General features: G+C 35.9%; 1 protein-coding gene across 14 annotated transcripts in view; it reads right to left on the bottom strand.

The window, feature by feature from the left end:
- SPATA18 (spermatogenesis associated 18) overlaps positions 1 to 21,240 on the bottom strand; it is a 66,331-nt gene extending 45,091 nt beyond the window's left edge. For 8 of the 14 annotated variants that reach the window (XR_007948447.1, XR_007948448.1, XR_007948450.1 and 5 more), the window contains exons 1-5: positions 20,420 to 20,774; positions 6,438 to 6,543; positions 6,182 to 6,300; positions 4,772 to 4,890; positions 385 to 519 (exon numbers count right to left, since the gene is read on the bottom strand). Coding sequence is in view for 5 of the 14 variants with exons in the window: in XM_051966644.1 (XP_051822604.1) it covers positions 385 to 519; positions 4,772 to 4,890; positions 6,182 to 6,300; positions 6,438 to 6,543; positions 20,420 to 20,506 (566 nt within the window). In the remaining 9 variants the exon portion in view is untranslated. Of the gene's footprint in view, positions 1 to 384; positions 520 to 1,646; positions 1,743 to 4,771; positions 4,891 to 6,181; positions 6,301 to 6,437; positions 6,544 to 20,419; positions 20,777 to 21,146 lie in introns of those variants that run through there. The other 6 variants (XR_007948454.1, XR_007948455.1, XM_051966648.1 and 3 more) reach the window with 5 other exon arrangements.
- Between the last annotated feature and the right edge of the window lie 49 nt (positions 21,241 to 21,289).

Genomic DNA, 21,289 nt, shown 5'->3' with positions numbered 1-21,289 from the left:
TTATGCTTTTACCTAAAAGCCATGGAAATCACCATTTTTTTTCCTTTAGCATCAATTCAAATAAAATATAACAAAAAGATTTTCCCTGATATCATGATATTACCAAATTACAGAGTGCTTTAAATTTATAAATTATTTTCCTTCCAACAATCCTGTGAGGTAGAGAGTATTATTATCCCCATTTAATATAATCTAAGGCTCAGAGAGATTGTGACTTGTATAAGGTTCACATTGCAAATAAATGGAAGAACAAGAAATCATACCTAAGTCTTGAATTTAGTACCTATCATATTTCCATGTTGTCTCTCCAACATTAAAATCTCATTTTAAAATATCTTCTACAATGGGAGAATTTAGAAGCATATGTCAGCCTAGATTACAGACCTGCTCTGGAGAACAGATTTTTCTGCAGACAGGACAGCGATCTCGTCCTTCAGAGTCCGAAGTTGTCGTTCATAGTCAGTTAGCATATCCAAGCTGCGTTGGCGAGACTCCTCCTGGGCTTGAAGAGACTTGAGTCTTAACCACAAAGAAAAGAAAATCAGTGAGCAATAAGCAATAGCACACATGCTTAAACAGCAGCAGCAGCAGCAGCAGCAGCAGCAGCTTCACTTAACAGACTTCTATTGAATAATAACATGTATATGAAGATATAGATGAGCTTTCCAAATTTAAGTACAAAGAAACCCAAGAGTCAGAATACTATTCCATCTCTATAATTAAGGATGAATAGATTTTTTTTCTACAGAGGATACTCACCTATGGGGTTAGTGTCATATCACAATGGTGTCAGTCCTTATAGAAGTCCTTATAAAGAACATTGTGTTGTTTTGTTATTTAGCTATAGTTTATACCAGCCTTCACTGAACAACCACTATGAAAGAGTTTGGCCTCCAAAAAATTATTATGTTTATTAAATTCAGCGAAAGGGAAGTTGAGGAAAAGAAGTGCATGATTTTACTCCTGAATGAATTTTAATCTTATATCTGTTAGTCATGAAGTAACATTTATTGAAATCTTATAATTTTTCAACTGTGTTCTTCTATGTATCTAGAATACATACCTTGAACCTTCAAAAGAACCCATTTTAAAACAATAACTGCCACAATTCAAGAATAGCAATACAAAAAACACACACACACACATCAAGGGGTGGGAATTATCAAGACTTCATTGCATAGGCATTACAATCAGAAAAGTCACATTAGACAATGTATGAGACAACAATTAAAGAAGCTTCCCTGTGGTGGAGAAGGAGATCAAAATTGTCTAAGATGAAAGATGAAAAAGAGTTTAAAATTTGTACCACTGGAGGGAATTTCCATATCATCATTCTCTGCACCAGTGAAATAATTTATTTAAATTTTTTTTAATTTAATTACTTATTGATGGCTAATGTAATACCCTCAAAGCTAAGGAACAGGAGAAATGTTGCTTGATATATAAGCCTCCTAAACTATGGCTTTGATTAAATAATTATCACTTTTTTAAAGGTTACTACTCATCTTTCATTTGCTTAGTAAGACTGACCATTATGCCACATGATGAGAGAATAATGAAAAACAGGAATAAATACTACAAGAATTGCCAAGTCAAAGATTAAGAAATAGGGAACCACTAAATACAACTGAGGCAGATTTTCTTACTGCTTCCTTAAATGAATTATTTCATCCTCTGCAGCCAAAAGGGCTGTAGCTGATCTGGTCTTGGTGTCTTCAAGATCCATCTCTGTTTCTGTCAGACTGTAAGAGAAATCAGTAACTAAGGACAGATTTTCAAAATTAATAGACCTTCCAAATTAAGCACAAGTTCTTCCAGAAAATTCACTGAATTAGAAAACAAAAAGACCCAGTTGTAAATAGATATCCATATTCATAGTAAAAATATCCAAGTAAGTTTCTGTGCAAAACACATACTAACATTCTTTGTGAACAAAAGTAACTACACTAGAAAATATCCGAGTTTCCATTTCCCCAAAAAATACTGATGGCGGGAAGCCTATAAGAAGGATGTAGCAATAACCCTAAAAACAACTGGCCTTGGGAGGAATATTGTTAGAAATGATATATTTCTTTCTCTTGCCTATCTGACCACCCCAGCTTACTCTATATAAACAGGATGCTAAGGCCACAAATATTGTCAGCTGTCTGAAAACAGCCTCTTGGGTCAGTGATAATAAAATTTCTGAAACTAATGAGCAACAGTAATGAGGTGCTTAAAGTTAACACAGACACAGAACACTTAACCTAATGACATTTCAGGCCTAAAAACACATCTCCAAAAGGTTCCCATAACCTTTCCAAAGAATTATGGGTATCTGTGCATAAAGTCAGAATCAGAGCACTCCTCACCTCCACCTCTAAATCATAAAATTAGTACCTTAGTAACATGAAGCATCTAGCTTCTCTAACTTTTCCCTATAAATTTATCTTTCTGCTGCTGGTTCTTTACTAACTTCTTTAGGAATTTATCACTCTAACTGGCAATGCAATTATTATAAACTTTACCCCTTGACCTGGAGATAGGTCCAAGCCCGCAAATTCTTTTGAAATAATACCTCACAACACCACTCTAGAAACCCAACATTTTGGGGTTCCCCTTGAGCCCCAACATTACTATATAATAATTAGTACTGAGGAAAGAATATGATACACACAGTAAAGATTACATATGGCCAATTCTTCTACTCTGTTCATTTTCTGACCAACAGCTTTGTTTCTAACTTTAAAATATTCATCATAGGGCAATTTATTAATGCCTAGGACTTTTCTAGTATGGCAATCCTGCTCTGCTTCCCTCATGTCCGCTATAACTTCCCCAGTCTGCCTAAACATTCAAACTACCTATTTATTGTTGGTCTCCAATAATGGCCTCTGTCTTATGGTAGATGTTGCTTCTCCCACTGACATTATCTCCAGTTCCCTTTCCATTCTGTTATGTATCTAGTCCACTATGTTTTGTGAGAAAACTTTATTCAGTTGCGAGAATTGTGAAAGGACTTTGCTGAGTTATTTGAACCTAGCCCTGTGTGACTGGAAAGCTGGACTGCCTTTATGTACTGCTTAGAATTAAGCAGTCCTTAATTAAGTCCCTAGGTTATGCTGATCAGAAATCCCGTCAGATCTGAAGATTGATGCAGAGTTTTCTCACAATTGTACATTTAAGTACATGCCATATGTTATATCTGAAAAGTGACTCCATTCTAATAAATCAGTTATTGTTTTATGTTAAATTAATTAAATTATAGATACTTTGGAGGAATGGGACACCTTTTCTGATTCTAGGGAATTTTATCTGTTCACTCTCCCCCTATACCAACTTGGAAAGACCCTCCTCTTTCTTCCGATTAGAAATCAGATTACCTAATTTTGTATCCTGGTTTGTTTTTTCTTCTAATTGGTTAGTCTTATTCGATTGTTTTTAATATATAAAAATCTGTATCTCTCTGTCTTAAGGGTCCAGTGCCAAAGCTGAGAAGATGACTGATCCCAATTTATTATGTAATTGGCATGCATTGCTTAATGCTTAGAACTTTTGATTCTTCAGTCATTTCATCTTTTACCTGGCACAGTGATAGATATATCAAAGGGTTTTGAGAATTTTTAGAGTCAGGTGGCATAAGAAAAGTGACCAGCATTGGCCAAGGGTAGCAAAGTCATACTCTTAGGATTCTTGGTCTCTCTTGCTTCAACCCGTTTCTCTACTCTCCACTTTGGAATGCCTGAAGTAAATTCTCCTTAAAAAATTATTTCAATTGAGTCTGCTCTTGAGGATGAGAGACTGTCTCTCCTCTTCATCAACACCTCATGCTGATATCAGATCTAGTGATCAGAGTCAACTTGCAGAGATACTTTGCAACACAGGTGGACCAATCTTTTAAGGGAGAAGTTATTTTTTGTAAAATTCTTCTAAAATTTGGTTTTTCAAATAATATTCTAATATATGTTTTTAAAATCTTTATCAGAGTACCATGTCCTCTTTTATCACAAATTATAACTGGTTTAAAAGTATTTCATGTTCTTATCATCATAAATAAGAGATTCTATAGCAGAAAGGAAGCCTTATACATATTTTATTATAATTTTTATATATTTCATATATATGTCTCCTCATTCCCATTAAATTATAAACTCTTTAAGGCTAAGATCTATCTGTTATTTCCTTTTCATCTTTCTATAGTACTTTATTTACAAGTATTTAATAAATTTTGGTTGATGCTATCTAGTAATTTTTCTTACATGATTTTTTTAAAACCATATGCTTTTTAAAATTTTTACTTTTTTCAGGGACTTGATATCAATTATTGTTCTCAAATTGGCCAAAGCGGCTAGAAAAATACATCATGATGTCTTACCTTTCTGTCATCTTTTCAATTCCTTCTTGCTCTCTCACCCCTACCCTTCAGTTATGTTTGTAATTTTTCATTCCTAACTGCTTTTGAATCTCAAAAGATAGTCTTTATTCCACCCCATTTTAACCAGAGATGGCTAAAAATCCTGTGGAAAATAGTATTCCAGATAGAGAATAAATATTCCTTATAGGTGTCCTATATAGCATTTGGGATCATCACATTTTAAGAAACATTGGGTAAGTCTAAACCTCAAAGTCATTATCTCTCAAACACCTTAATCTTATTATTTATCTACAAAGTTCCAGGACACATATAATTTATGGATCAAAATGTCCATTTTAAGGTTAAAAGCAAAATTTTTAATGTAATTGAATGAAAAAATATTTTCTCTTAGAAAAAGACAATGCATTTTCCTCTTACTCTTGTTGAACCATGCTGAGTTGAACACGAGTTGAATTCAATTCCGAATCTAATTGTTGTATCTCCCGCTCCCGAGAAGCAGAAAGTTCTCGTAGCTGTCTGTCCTTTTCAAGTGACTCCTTCAATGAAAAATAAATCCAAAAACTGTTGGAAACTCTGTAAATATCTTCAGAAAATCATACATAAAGCAATATTTTTATGTCTATACCATTTAGAAAAATAAAAAGTACCAAAGTTTTACTTTCCAACACTCAAAAACATAGCTAAAATCATCATTATCATTACCATTATCACAGTTCCCTTTTATAATATGCTTTGAGAAGTTTACAAATATCTTCTTCATTCAATCCTATAAAGTAGGTAAGGAAACAGAATCAGAGAAATTAAGAGGTTTGTCCACTGGTTAAATAATAGGTGGTCAGAGTCAGGATTCAAAACCAGATTTCCAAATACTAATTACAGTCCTCTTGTCCACAGTGACAACCACACTGCCTCTCTCCTTGTCAGCCTGTTCTATAATTGCAAAAACTTGCATTATATCTTACTATTATATTAACAGTAAAGTATTAAATACAATGGAACTGCTTTCCTGAGTCAGTGAAAGGAAAATGCCTTTATATACTGGGGAATCTTCAATAAATTTTCTTTTTCTTTCTCAAAAGTGCAAAGCGTTGGACTTGGCTCTTTTCAACAATGAGGTGATTCAAGGCAATTCCAATAGACTTGTAATGGAAAGTGCCATGAAAGAGAACTATGGAAATCGAATGTGGATTCAAAGCATAATATGTTCACCTTTTTATTGTTGTTGCTATTGTTTGTTTGCTTTGCTTTTCTCCCCTTTCTCATGCTTTCCCTCCCCCTTTTGACCTGATTTTTCTTGTGCAGCATGATGAGAATGGGAATATGTTTAGAAGAATTGGACATGTTTAACCTATATCAGATTACTTGCAATTTTGCAAAAGTGAATGTTGAAAACTTTACCTTTGCAAGTATTTGGAAAAATAAAATACTATTTTTAAAAAAGAATAAATGTAAAATACTATTTTTAAAAAAGAATAAATGTACAAAGTCTTCTTCATTCACCCTACTGTTAGCCTCTGAAATTCTATAACACATTTGGTATTTAGTGTATGAGACTTTGTAGAAATATTTGTATATATCACGTTGGTCAAATAGATTATAACTCACCTGAGAATGAAGACTATACAATCAATTCAATAAATATTTACTAAGTACTTACTACACATGATGGCTAGCATTGTGCTGACCTTTGACAGAACCTATCAGAACATTTCACTAAAAATAAGTACACTCGATAAATTTCTGAAAATGGCAAAAAATTTGGAATAAGTACACTCAATAAATTTCTGAAAATGGCAAAAAATTGGGAGTCATTTAAAATTTTACTACTACCTGCAAAAGATTTATATTGTTTTCGATGGGTTTTGCTATAGATGAATTGGAGAAACAAGTCCCTAGCCAGGGCAGAAGTCGAGATTTGATTGTTTCCACACCAGCATAATGTCCACCTAGAAGAATAAACAAGTCAAAACATAAGAGACAACAGCCATGGACATGCATTTTCATCTAATGTTTGGAAATTATGGAAGAGAAGAAAAGAGAGTAGATGTATGCTATATATGTACATGATAGAACTTTTGCTCACCTTCTTGTGCTGTTAGACTGAGGATTGTAAAGAGCTGCCCCTGTATTCTGGAATTCATTTCAATTATTTCACAGCAACAATTCAAGTTTTGATCACATGAGTTCATCTGCAAAGCCAAGCATCAAGGATAAGTATAGTTCTCCACTTTAAAAATCATTTCAGGTCAGATAAAAATCTCATTTTACACAACAGATGTGTTTCTGAAAAAGTTGCACACCAAATAAATGTATATAAATGGAATCCTATTTAAGTGCTTTCAAGAGTAGCTTCTTATATACTGGAACCTTACAGAAAACCCTTTTGCAAAGTGGAATATTCTTTCACAAATACAATCAATCTTCAAATTATGTTTTGCTAGTTCACATTTTTTCATTTGCTGCCAGTATAAACTTGGACATACTTTTACCTTCACCAATAACAATAGCAATAGATTGCTCTTCTTTAAGAGATTTGTGAAATTAGTAAAACGACTAACTATGATTTCAGAGGACCAATTATAAAGCATATTATTTCTCCCTTAACAGAGACATGATGGACAGAGCAAATTGAGATATATTTCTGGACATAGATCACAAGCAAATTTGTCTTATGACATCCTTAAATCAGGAGTTTCATACATGGACACAGATCCTTTGTGCATTTTTGCACACTCAAAATGGAATAGAATAAAAAGTTGGAAAAAGAGGGTTGATCAGAAATGATAGTGATAAGAAGTAAGAAGAATAAAGAAGCAGATTAGAGAAACAACAAGGAAAAAGCAATAAGGAAAGATATAGGTTTGTATTTTATTTTAAGATCACACTAAAATCTAAAAATCGCTGGAAAAGGAAAAGGAAAAGAATTAAAATCACAGAAATCATTAGGAACTCTGGGGAAAAGCTATAAGCAAAAATGATGGTATTACACACAAAGTATGGATAATACAATAGTATTCCATCTTCAGAAAAATAAAGGTAATCCAAGGGACAATGGAGAAGTACATGGCAAGTATGAGTAGGTAACAATACTTTACAACAAGTTATATAGAAGTCATATGTCTCATCAGACATAGGAATAAAGGAGAAAAAAAAAAGCCAATCACACAGCAAAGCACAACCAGTGGATATCCTAGCACGTCGACTGTCATCCACAAATGTGAAGAGAAGAGTAATGAGGAAAGCCAGGAGCATGTTCCTGGTTTAGGGGAGAACTTGAATCAAATAGTACTGTGTAGACAGGGAAGGGTAGACTACAATTTACATTTGGAGGGAGGACCCCACTTCACTGAGCTTATATAGATCTATTATCATATGGAAGCATTGGAGCTGCAAAAGTTATATCAGCATCTCTTAGCAATTAGCTAATTAGCAATGCCAACATTATATTAGCATGTCATAGATTTGTGAAGAAGATAAAACAAAAAAAATTCCTTGATCAACTTGAGGAAATTACAAGGATTATTTGCTTAGGACTCTGAGAATATATTCCTGTAGAAGTTAGGATTCCTATTAACAACCTCATTGAGTGAATGGAAGGGACATCTACTTGAAATACCCATTAATATCTAATAAAGGATTAATGATTACGTCTTACTTTCTGGAATAATGTCTCCTCCATGGGCCAAAGCTCTCCAGGAACTCAAACTTATTCAGAAAATCATTCCTGCTTTATCCAGGAAGCCGGGTTTAAGGGACATCCACTACTTAACTATATACTATCAATTTCCTAAGTCATCATATGTTTGAAAGCACATACAGCAACAAGGCTTCACTGTTACTGCAATTCCCATTGCCTCTCAATGTCTGGCACTTGGGTCAGAAACTTGTGATATAGGAACTCATACTGCTCTACCATTGGCCTAGCTCTTCCTAGATGTAGTCCACAGGACTAAGATGGGAAATGGTCAGTCAATCCTGGCATAGGGAGGGACTTGCCACTGCCCCAAATGTGCCTATTTTCCAAGTCTATTCTTAGGTCTCAGTTCTCTCTGGATTGTACAGTAACAGTGGGGTAGGGGGAAAGTAAAAAGCTTGACAATGCAATGAAACTTCTTTTTAAAGTGCAGCAACAAAGAGAGTGGTACAATCCACAACAGCCTGAATGAATCAAACAATTCCCAGAGACTGTGACTCATACAGAGAGATTCAATCCAAAATCCCCCCCAAAATAACTCTGATGTTCTATGATGCTGTAATTCTAAAATTAATTAGCCTAACAGCCACCAGAAATTGATGAAAATTAAAATTAAAAAATACGAGAGGCAATACAGATATCAGTTGAAATTCATTTCCCCCCTCAGGAGAACAGGTTTCAAAGGATTTAGAGAAAGAATAGGTAGGATCTCAAAGAATACAATTCTACAGATAAGGCCAGCCTAGGAGCACATAACTTTCTCAGGAACTAAATCCTGGAAAGATAGAGACAATTGTGGGGAAGAAAAAAGAGAATCTTCCTTAAGAGTTTTGTGTAGACCTTAGATTCCAAAAATACAAAAGGTGTAAGAGTAAGGCGGGGAGCGGGGAATGGAGTAAAGAAAATGCAAGCAATTGGAGGATGAAACAAAAACAAGTAAGAAAAAAGAATGAACCCAGAGGGAAAAAAATGACCAGTTTGGCCAAATGAAAGGCATTGTGGTACAGGGGGAAGATAACTGTCCTCAAGCCAAAAGAGATGGATTCAAGTCCTTCTGACACATATTGGCTGTGTGACTGGACAAGTCATTTAACTCCTAAGTGCTATAGACAATTTCCCAAGACTATAATTTCCAGAGATGATACCAACATATATTGGTAAAGGAAGTTTTCTTGTTTTTTTCCTGTTATCAATGAAATTCACAGGTTTAGGTCAGTAAATCTATTCTTGGGGAAATAGGAGAATCAGAGAAAAGGATTCCTTCATTTGAAGACATTTCTAGTAAACAAGTAAAGACAGACATACTAGCATCTCCTGATCCTGAAGCACTATATGCCTATCCCACCTATTCCCAAACCCCCACTCAAGCCCAGTCTTCCTGAAATCAGATGTTCTTCATAATCTCTCCCCAGATCAGTTCTGAGTACAGGTGGGTATAACCACTGAGATCAAGCCTCTCCTGATTGTAGTTATTGTATTATATTTTGTATTTATTGAAAATTTTAAGATGAATATACAGGACACAAAAGAAGTACAAAGACATAAAATAAGTGGGAGGAAATATTAAGAACATATAGTTCCAAAGCATTATGGGATCTCAGCTCATCTGTAATCTTACAATTATACATTATATTTAGTCTTATGACTATCAAGATTTCTCATTAAGATGAGAAATCTTATAAATATTTAAAGACTAAGATAATTTTCAGGTAGCTTGGATTTCATGTAGTACAAAAATGTTCCAGCATGAACTGATGGCATCAAAACCTACAATGCAAAATTGTGAGATAACAGAACACATAGGTTTTTCTCCCTCATATGCTTCCTTGTCAGTTTTTTCAATTATACTATTCTTCAAAAAATCATTTTATTTCCTTTATCTCTCAAGTGAGATTTCTTCTATGTAGTAGCTTGTAATCACCTGTTTTCTTAAATTCTAAAAATGAATTTAACCCTTTGCAATATTAATTTTTACTCATACCAATAAATTGCTCTTCAATGAAAGTCATCAATGTCCTCTTAATTATCAAATATAAAAGTCTTTTCTGGATCACCTTTTGCCCTGGCCATGCTGTAATAATTAATATTTAATTATACTGATCCTTCTCCTCTTCCTTATTGTATATCAAGACACTATGTTATCCTAATTTTCCTACTTATTTCTGTTTCCTTGACTGATCTCTGCTTCTTATCATTATTCAAAATCAATCAATGCACATTTATTGATATTTATTTATATGCCAAGCACTGTGCTAAGCACTGGAGATACAAAGAGAGTCAAAATCCCTGCCATCAAGGAGTTTACAATCCAATGGAGGAAACAGTATGCAAATAAATATATAGAAAGCAAACCATATACAGGACAAATAATATATAATTAATTGAGGGGAGTCACTAAAATTAAGGAGATTTGCAAAAGATTGGGTTTTAGTTGAGGTTTAAAGGAAGCCACATTGAGAAATCTCTACTATATTGCAAGGCCCTATGGGCACTTGGCAGACAAAGATTTTTAAATGGCACCATTACCTTCTCCTAAGGTGGGTAGCAGAAATGTTCAGTCTGAAGAGAGAGAAGATTCCAAATGGCAGAAATAAGAAGAGAATGTTTTTTTTTTTGTTGTTGTTTTTTGTTTGTTTGTTTTTTTTTCCCACTAATCAGGAATAACTTGCAAAAAGTGCATGTAAATGGCAGGTGCTGGTTAAGAGTTCAAAGAAAACTGACACATAGTCTAGTTTGACTAGAATAAGTTAAGTGAAATTAAAACTAGAAAGATAGGCTACAGACAGATTGTAAATAACCTTATAAGTTAAGCTAAGGAATTTATCATTTATCCTAAAGATAGGTAATAGGGAACTTCTGACAATTTTGAGCAGGGAAATGACATGATTATTTGTGCTTTAGGAAGATTATTTTGGCAAGTGCATTAATGATGTAGATATGAATAGAGATAATATGAACAAATAGTATTCAAAAGAAGCATTACAAATGCAAAGCATTTATTTCACCTGAACAAATGTTCCACATCATTAGTAATGCAAACCAAATAATGCAAATCAAAACAACCCTCAAGTTCCACCTTGCAAATTGGCAACAATGACCAAAAAATGGCAAGTCAATTTTGAAGAAGTTGTAAAATTATAAACATACTAACATATTGTTGTTAGAGCTGTGAAATGGTTACAATCATATTAGAAAGCAATTTGGGAATTATTCAATTAAAGAGACTACGATGTCCAAACTCTTGTTTTTCCCCTGAATCTAATTTTATTTTTCTATCTTTAAAAATCATTTTTATTTTTATTTTGTTTCAAATTCTCTCCTTTTAAGCCCTCTCTCACTCATTGAGAAGGCAAGAATTACAATTCCTACGAAGTCATCCAAAATACATTTTCACATTAATTATGTTCCCAAAAGAGAGAGAAGAAAAAGAACATGGTAAAATCTGCATTCTGAGTCCATCGGTTTCTTATGTGATAAGACTAACTTTTCAATGAGTCTTGAAATTATGGTGATCATTGTATTGATCAGAGTTACTAAATCTTTCACAGTTGATTATACTGTAATAGTGAATTTTACAAATGTTGTAAAAATATTGTTGTCTTGGTTCTGCTCACCCTCACTTTGTACCAATTCTAAAAGTCCTCTAGATTTTCTTGAAACCATCCCCTTCATCATTTCTTATGCACAAGAGAATTCCATCATATTTCATAACTTGTTCTAGCCATTCCCCAATTAACAGGTATTCCTTCAGTTTCTGGTGAAGAGTAGCTGTAAATATTTTTGCATATGTGGGTCTTTATCAGTTTTCTTTTATCTCTTTGGTGCATAGATTTAGTCGTGGTATTGCTGGGTCAAGGGATATGCATATCTCCCCCAGCATGTATCATTTTCTTTTTCTTGCTTCTTGGTCAATCTAATTTGAGTATTAAGTGGTACCTCAGAGATGACTTAATTTTCATTTCTCTAATTATTAATTATTTAGAGCATTTTTTCATACAACTATTCACAGCTTTGATTTCTTCCTCTGAAAACTGCCTATTCATATTATTTAACAATTGGGAAATTGTTCTTATTCTTGTAAATCTGACTCAGTTTCCTATAAACTTGAGAAGTGAGACTTTTATCAGAAAAATTTGCTATTAAAAAAAAGTTTCTTACTTTTCTTCTAATTTTAGCTGCATTGGTTTTGTTTGTATATTATGCCCTCTGAACCAAAGACTCTATATTGAGCTTTTATGCCAAATAAACTATTGATGAGAAGAAACAACCATCATACACCAAAATATTTACAGTAGCACTTTTTGTGATAGCAAAGAATTGAAAACAAAATTGGTGCTCATTGATTGGGGAATGGCTAACCAAATTGTAATACATGAATGTAATGTAATATTACTTATGCTATTAAAAAATGATAAATGTAATGAATACACAGAAGTATGAAAAGGTCCACATAAATTGATACAAGTAAGTAAGCTGGGCCAAGAAAACAATATACATAGTAACTATAACAACATAAATAGAAAGAAAAGAAACACATAAAAGTCAAAAGTGAATGTAGCAAAATTCTAAAGATCAAATATGACTCAAATCAAGAGATATGGGGACATCCTCAACTTAACCCTTCATGGAGGTGGAAAGTGTTGCACATTGTACGTTTTCAGAATTTTTTCAATGCATTTGTTTAGTTGTGATTTTTTTGATTTTTTTTTAATCTTTAAAAAAATATTATTTGTTATGTGGGATAGTTGTGCTGGAGGGATATTTTATATATCCCTTGAGGAGGGGTATTATAATGTTTGGGCTAGCTTTCTGGAGGACCTTGGGATCACCCCAAGTCCTTGGTCTTAGTGGAGAAGTGATGAAGGCAGGACAGCCATCACGAGGCTGGTCAAGGATGGAATGTCTCATTTCCAATGCTTCTTAGCCCTTATTGTAATTAAGTCATTACATCATACTGATTATGTATGAACTAGAGAACCACTGCATCCCCATGCTAAGTACTAAGTAAATGTATACTAGAAAACAATCATCTCATCAATTCCACTGAGTTAACACCTTGTTTTAAGTATCCTTGTTTCAAGTATACTTCTCCAAAGTTCCAGCCCTTTACAGGGTACAATATTGGAGAAAAGTACAATTTTGTAAAATAAGACAATAAAAACTGATTTCTAAAAAGCAACTGGAAGTTGTTAATAGTTCAGATGAAAGGACCCAAACAAAGGTAGTGGCAACATAAGTGAAAAGAAGCGCAAGAGAGATGCTGTGACTTTAGAAGAGATCTGGGAATGAGACAAAGGGAAGATTAAAAAATTACACAACAAAACATGATTGCTTAAGATGGTGGTGCCATTAACTAAAATAGGAAACCTGGAAGGAGGAGAAAATTAAGGGTGAAGATCAAATCCAATCTAGAGCTAGAAAGAACTTTATTAGCCAGTCCATCAAAAAGCATTTACTGACTTTATGTCAGTAAATGCTGGAGATTAGATAGAAAGGGGGAAACAATCCCTGATTTCAAAGAAATCACATTCTAATTGAGGAGGTGAATATGTAAATAACTAGGTACATATGAGTGATACAATGTAGTCAGTCAAAAAGTATTTACTTACTTTGTGTCAGTAAGTGCTGGAGATTAGATAGAAAGGGGAAAGTATATTCTAATCATATTCTAATTGGGGAGGTAAAAAGGTAAATAACTAGATACATATGGATGATACAATGTAGTCAGTCAAAAAATATTTGCTTACTTTGTGTCAATAAGTGCTGGAGATTACACAGAAAGAAGTTTTCTTAGCAAAGATACTGGAGCCACCTTTTGTCAGAACTCTCCACTATGACCTATCCATTTTGGGTAATCCTGCATGGCACAGTTCATAGTATTTTGAGCTACACAAGAGCCTCCTCCATGACAAGAAGTGATTCTGTGCTTAATAGATATGTGTTGATTGATTGAAGATAATCTCAGAAGAGAAGGCAACTAGCAGCTGGGGAACCAGGAAAAGACATATGAAGAAGGTAAAGTTTGAGTTTTTTCTTGAAGGAAGCCAGGTGGTGAGAGTGAGGAACTAGAGCAGTACAGATAGGGAGGGAACAAGAGCTAGAGATTGAATATCTTATTACAAGGGCAATGAAATTGGATCAGAATTCATAAAGAGTGGTGAAATGAAAAGAAGGAAGTGGCCCAGTGAGGAAGAGCTTTTAAATACCAAATAGGAAAATTTTATATTTGATGAAGGTAATAGTTCTACTTGAGTTTATCTTCCTCTACAAGATCCTTCACTCTAGTCTTAGATGGAGTAGTGGCCCTTCTCTTTGCCAAAACTAACCTCTCAAAATGTATGCTTGTTCCTATCCCATTGGTCTTCACCAACAGATTCTTATCTTTTTCTGTCTAACAGATCCTTCCTTGTTGCCTTGAATCTGTCTTTTCCATTCTTAAAAAAAAAGCTCCTTTCCTTCTTAAAGTTCTTAGATATTTCCTCCACTTCCTTTTTTCTCACTCTCTAAATTCTTTGCAATATGATTTCTGTCTGAATTATTCTGTTCTAATCATTGCCTCTCCAAAATTACCAGTGATCTCTTAATTGTACCATCCAGTGGCCTTTACTCAATCCTCATCATTTTTGACCTAAAGCATTTTATGCTGTTAGTTATTTTTTCTTCCTAGAGTTCTCTTCCCTCCCTAGGTTTCAGAGATTGATCTCTCCTAGTTCTCTCTTGTCTGTCTGACCACTGTCTGATTGTCTCCTCCAATCACTTTTATTTGTTCTTCATTCATGTCCAGTAATGGAAGGTGAATAAGCATTTGTTACTATATGCCAAGCACTGTACCTAAGTTTTACAAATATTACCTTATATTTCATGATAAAAATTACCCTTAGAGATGGGGGCTATTAATATTCCCATTTTACAGTTGAGAAAACTAAGGCAGAAAGAAGTTGTGACTTGACTAGAACTGCAGTTAGTATCTGAGACCCAGGATTTTATCCACTTTACCACTAAGTGGATTGCCAAGATTCTGCCCTGTTCCCTTTTCTACAGGCCCTTTATATTATCTTGGTGATATCATTAATCAATATTTAGTAAGCACTTATTATATTCTAGACACACTAGGGATACAAAAAAGGGGTCCTTCTCTCCCCCCCCCACCTTCCCCAGGAGCTCAGCAAGATTCAGTTTTCATTTCTATGCTAATGATTTCCAGATAGATAGATAGATAGATAACGTAGATATAGACGTGGAGCTATAGAAATATCTGCAGTCTGTTCTCCTTCAGCTCACTTTACCAGTTGCCTTGGAAATCTTATCCTGGATGTCTCTCATAAACATCTCAAAACTTATGTTCAAAACAGAAATAATTACCCAACCCCTCCGAGTTTTTCTCTTTTTCAAACATCCCTATTACTGCCAGTCGTGCCACCATCTTCCCCCTCACTCAGGCTTTCTTTCAATGTTGGTATTCTTACCATAGCAGCCACCTCACTGGTTTCAGTTGTTCCTAAAGGATCTCTCCATTCCAAACTCAGATGTTCCTAAGATATCTTTCCTCTCATTCTCATTAAATTCATATTATCCATGCCAATTCATCCTAAATCTGGTCATTTCTACTTTTTTAGTATCTTCCTTCTCTGTTTCTTCTGTCTATTCAGTTATCTTCACTTATGGCCTGTATTATTGAAAAATAGCTTTCCAATTGATTTCCCTGGCTCAAATCTTTCTACTGCAATGTATCCTCATTCAGCTGTCAAAGTGCTGTTTTACTAAAGCATAGGTCTACTCTTGTCACATCTCTATTTAATATATTCCAATTCAACCTTCTCAAATCACAGGCCTCAGAAACTGAAGTCTAGATAGATAAAATGCCTTGCCCATCATCTTCCTATGTGTAACTAAATAGTAGAGATGGAAGTAGAGTAAAATCCTTGGACTCCCAAACTCCATCACTATTTCCACTATTCCCAAATAAATCTAATTTTCTTCCACTTTCTCTTTAATTATGCCACTACTTTAAATTTTATCCATCAACACTATTAAAAAACAACTCTGGTCTCCCAAAATGGATTCCTGTCCTATAACATAGTGACTTTACTACCAATATCACATTCTCACCAAACAACAAATCTTTAAAAGAAAAAAAAAAAGGATAAAAAAGTACTGATCTCAGGCATAGGGAAATGACCACCTTAAATCTTAAGGAATATTGGCAACTAAGTAAAATTCACTATTTAGTCTTCACCATTGTCATCATGATCTATAATTAATTTAATTGGCTGTTTGTAAATTTGTTGGTATATTGCTTTCCTACACAATAATGAAATTTACATTAACAAATTTTGCTCTTGATAAAAATTAGAGAAATCATATTTTTGAAAAACAATATCATGTAAGGAAAATAAACCAACACTTTTATTTTGAAACTATGACTTTATTAATCATGATAAAGTTGCTGAAGTATATATATGTACATAAAAACACTAACTAGATATCAAAAACAGATTAACTAAAAAAAAGCAGTATGTTTGGACATAACTATAGCAACCATTGTGTCCTCCTGTACTTTAAGAATCTGGCACCTTGTAGTGTTTAGTCCATAACTACTCAACAAAAAATATAAAACAAACATAGATTATATCTCTGTAAGAAGATCTCTTCATTTCTTTTGAATTGACAAACATCGAATGCACAACTTTAAATCATTACAGCAAAAGTGTATTACAAAATAGAAAACTGCCCCATAAAATAACCAAGAGTCTCAGTTCTTAATCTGTTTTTTACTTTAAAGAAAGATAACCAGGAACTGACTAGAAAGTTAATTATGTGACTCTTAGCCTACCATAGAAAAGTATCTTAGAAACTCTGCCTCCCCAAATCTGATCCTCAGTGTGGGCTAATAAAGTTTCAAGAAATACTCAAATTTGAACTTTCTAGAGGGCAAATGCAGAATAATCCCAGCCCTGTGACTAAAATCCATTCATCTGTATACTTTATCTTTCTTAGGTCCTCTTCAAACAGCAGCATTAATTTGTGAATTATCTTAATATACATAAGATATAAATACCCAGAATTAATTGGCAACAATAAGTAAAACCTAGGTGGATTTGCCTAGCTTGTAGTGTGAATAAAAAGAAAACTCTAAATCATATGGTTCTTCAATCATTAAATCAGATTTGAAAGATGAAATCTTTGCAGCCCACAAAGAAGACAGCTGGTCTTCAAACTTGATGTAAATAAATCCACAGTAATTAGCACTGTGACTTACATATAAGAAGTGGTCAAATAAAATTTGAACAAATGAAACTTTTGATGTTATGAAATATTAAGACTCATTAATAGAAGACAAATCTCCTCAAGTGCTGATTGAAATAGAAAGGAAACCATTTCCAAGATATAAAAATCCCTAAATTTCAAATGAAATAAGAAATTTGAAGTCATAAGAAATAATCCAACCATATCCTGAGTCAGATAGGCTACTTAAAGGATCCCATTAAGTTTTCAGTGCTTAAAAAAAAAAGTCTCTCTAACATTTAAATTTATTTTATAATTTATTTGAAGTCTTTTATCAACTTTTGTGTAAATGGATCAAAACATTATAGTCTTTTTGTGAATCAATTAACAAACGAATATGTTGTCAAAAAAACAGAATATGGAAAATATAAACAAAGCAATTTGAAATACAAATTATGGGCAAAAGAAAGTTGGAAATAGGCCACAAAATATAGGTTTATGTTATGGTGGGTTTTGAATACCAAACTAAGGAGAGTAAACTTCTTTCAGAAAGAATTAGCTCACAACATTCCTTATCCTAGAATGCCCCCCTTGACCCTCATTTCTGTTGAAATCCTATCTACCTCCTGATTCTTTTCATTATCCTTTACTGATTCCCCGGATTTATGGTTTTCCTTCCGTGGAATTATTATCACATGTATAGTAAGGAAGAAAAGACTTTTATTCAGTGCCTACTATATTGTAGGCATTGTGCTGAATGCTTTCACAAATACCTCATTTAATCCTCAGAACAATACTGGGGTGTGTTATCTCCAGTTTATATAGTTGAGAAAACTGAGGCAGACAGTTTAATTGACTTGCCTAAGGTTATACAGCTAGAAAATTGTCCAAAACTGGATTTGAACTTACCTCTTTCTTACTCCAAATGTCTCATCTGTCTATTGTGCCACTAGTATCTCTTTTTACAACTGCCATGTTCTATTGCATAATATGGAAACTTGTATATATTTTATTTCTCCCATATTAGATTTTTTAACTCCTTCAAAAACAGGGACTGTCTTTTTTAATGTTCCTCAACATATAAACACAAAATTGATGCCATATTCATTGAACAATGGCTACTTTCCATTGTTATCAAGGTCTTTGGGGGAGAATGGCTGACAAAAGGAACTATAGAGAAGGAAGGGATGTGAGGATAAGGAGGAAAAAAGAAAGGGAGGTGGAAAGAACACAGCGCTCCTAAATAGATTGGGGTCGACTCAGAAGGAAGACATTTTTCAGGCAGAGATATTTTTCCTGCAAAGAATCTCAGCAGACAACAGAGACTGGGGAAAGAGAATAGGATTAAAGAAGCTATGTAGCAATATTTTGTAGATCTATCAGACTTAGAATTTACACTTGATTGGGTAAGCCTGATTTTTAAAATGGTGCATGATAATGTTCACATAAATGCATAAGGCACGGGACTTCTAGGGAGCGCCACAGTGCCCAGAGGGCAGCATCTTCTCAAGTTCGAGTCTGGCCTCAGATACATACTGGCTGGGTGACCCTGAACAAGTCATTTCATTCTGCTTGCCTCAATTTCTGCATCCATAAATAATCTGGAGAAGGAAATGGCCAACTGTTCCAGTGCCTTTGTGAAGAAAGGAGAGTAGGACACAACGGAACATCATATTCTCTTTCCATTGTGGGAATAAGCTAGGTAATGAATTAAGATTTTTTTTTTTTTACTACAAATTACACACAAACAGTCTTTGATTCATTACTGGGTTTTCCTTGTGAACAGAGTCAGCTAGCTAGCACAGTGAATAAAAAGACCTGTAGTCAGGAAGATCTGACCTGTGTGCAAGACACTTAAACTTTTTGCCTCAGTTTCCTCCCTTGGAAAATAGGAAGAAGAATAGCACTTACTTGGCAGAGTTGTGATAAGGATCAAATGAGATATTTATAAAGTGCTCGGAATATAGTAGGCCATATTTAAATGTATTTCATTTCTTTGTAGATTGATGTGGAAATGAAAACTACAGTAACTTCATTAGGTAGTTCCTTCCTGGTTCTAGGATGGGGAAGAAAAATTGGCAATCAGATGAGTATAAAATAATAATAGGGGGACAGCCAGCTGGTATAGTGGATAGAGCACCAGCCCTGAAGTCAGGAGGACCTGAATTCAGATCTGGTCTCAGACACTTAACACTTACTAGTTCTGTGACCCTGGGCAAGCCAAGTGTCTTAGGAAAATAATAATAATAGGGTCTTGAGGCTACCCCACAGCCTCTGGGAGATTGGTGAAAAATGAGAGGATAAAAAATCCTGCTGTGTGATTAAAGAAAAAGGCTGCGTTTGAGTATTATTTAACTTTTAGATTCGATTGTGTCTGATGAACTTCAAAGAAAGCTTCGGTCACAGCCTACTGTAGGCCAGACAGGACGAGTCAATTGCCTTCCATTCCGGTCGTTATGGCAACCAGCGTCCTTGGTTACCGATTTCCCAGGAAATCCCACGGTTTCCTCAGTTATTTACACTGAAAGAACCCTTTGATTCTGGGCTCCGCTGGGACATGAGCACCTCGCACTGCCCCAAGGCTGGTAAAGGAAGACTAGAAGTAGGGAGAGTTACGGGTCTGCTGTGAGATGGACGCGCCCTGCCCTATTTACAGAGACTCTCAGAACCGCACGCGATCCTCGTGAAGCTACTGAGCGCCCCGAGATAACGCCAGCTCAAGGAATGGAAAAGACAGTGGAGACGAAGTCAGAAGACCGCCCTGGGTTTGAGTCCTAACGGAGCACATTTTAACGACGAGGAAACAGGCCCAGAAGACGAATCATACAGTAGGTGCCCAAAGGCATACAGGGAGCCAGCCTCGCAGGCGGAATTTGAACCCAAGCCCTCTGACCCCAAGCCTCCAGCACCCTCTTTTCCGTAGGACCCTCGGGCCGTGCCCCCCGCGCTCTTTTCCCGTCCGTAAGACGGAGGGAGGGGCCGGAGGGTACGGTTCCCGGAGAAGAGGTCCCCGACAGTCCGGAAACGCACGTTCGTAGCCCTTCAAGGAGGGCAGGCAATGTGGATTTCCTCCAAGCCCGGGAAAGTCTGTGCGCCCACGGCTGAACCCTGCGGCTCCGGACGCGGCTCGGACCCTAGCCACTCACATAGTAATCCTTGTACCAGTTCTCCAATTTGTCTTGCAAGGTCCGACAGCTTTCGTTGTTAACTAATCTTCTCAGGCTGTCCGCCATGGCTATTCCCCGGTTTTTACAGGGGTGTGGTGAGGTCACTTCGAGGAAGGCGGAAGGCAGGAAGGATGTTTTCTCCTTAAATGGGGGAGGAGGACCCTTAGAAGCCGAAAGGCGCCTCCATTCTGTGCGCCGGGGTCCTCAGCACCTGCAAGCGCCCGACGCCAAGGAGTGGGGAAAGGGTAGAGGGGAGGGGAGGGGAGATGTTCCGCGGCCCTCCGGAGCCTGCATGCGCAGCCCCTTAGGGTGCCCCTCCTGCCGCTGCCCGGACCACTGGTGCATATTTATACCCAGGCGATTATTAAACAAACTTTGACGTTTGCTTTGCTCGGCTGTCAAGGACGCCGGCGCGAAAGGGAGGGCAGCTCTCAGTTGTAGCAACGCTTGCTCCGCCTTCCCTCCCTTCCCCTCTCCCCCGATCCCTCCCCTCCCCCCTCCCCTCGGCGCCTCGGCCACTTTTGGATTCCTAGTGTAGAAGCCAGGAGGGGAAACTGTTCTGAAGGCTCCTATGATGCCGCTGCTGTCATGGCTGCTATTAATGCTGTTGGTGCTGCTCCTGGTGCTGCTGCTTTCCGAAGGGGAAAGGGCGGAGCCGAGAGGACAAGAATACTGACACTGGTTCCGAATGTCCATGGCAACTCACCTCGAAGCCCGGATCCGGGAGAACCTGGTGCCGAAGGGCATGACTTGAGTCTTGCTGCAAAGGAGGATCGCCTATACTTTACTAGAGCCACTAAAAGCTGAAGCACTGGAACAGAAGCCCAAGTCAGAAACTTTCAAGCCGAA

This window comes from Antechinus flavipes, chromosome 6, assembly GCF_016432865.1.
Source record: "Antechinus flavipes isolate AdamAnt ecotype Samford, QLD, Australia chromosome 6, AdamAnt_v2, whole genome shotgun sequence".
NCBI lineage: Eukaryota > Metazoa > Chordata > Mammalia > Dasyuromorphia > Dasyuridae > Antechinus > Antechinus flavipes.
This window is presented reverse-complemented; position numbering and strand designations above follow the sequence as displayed.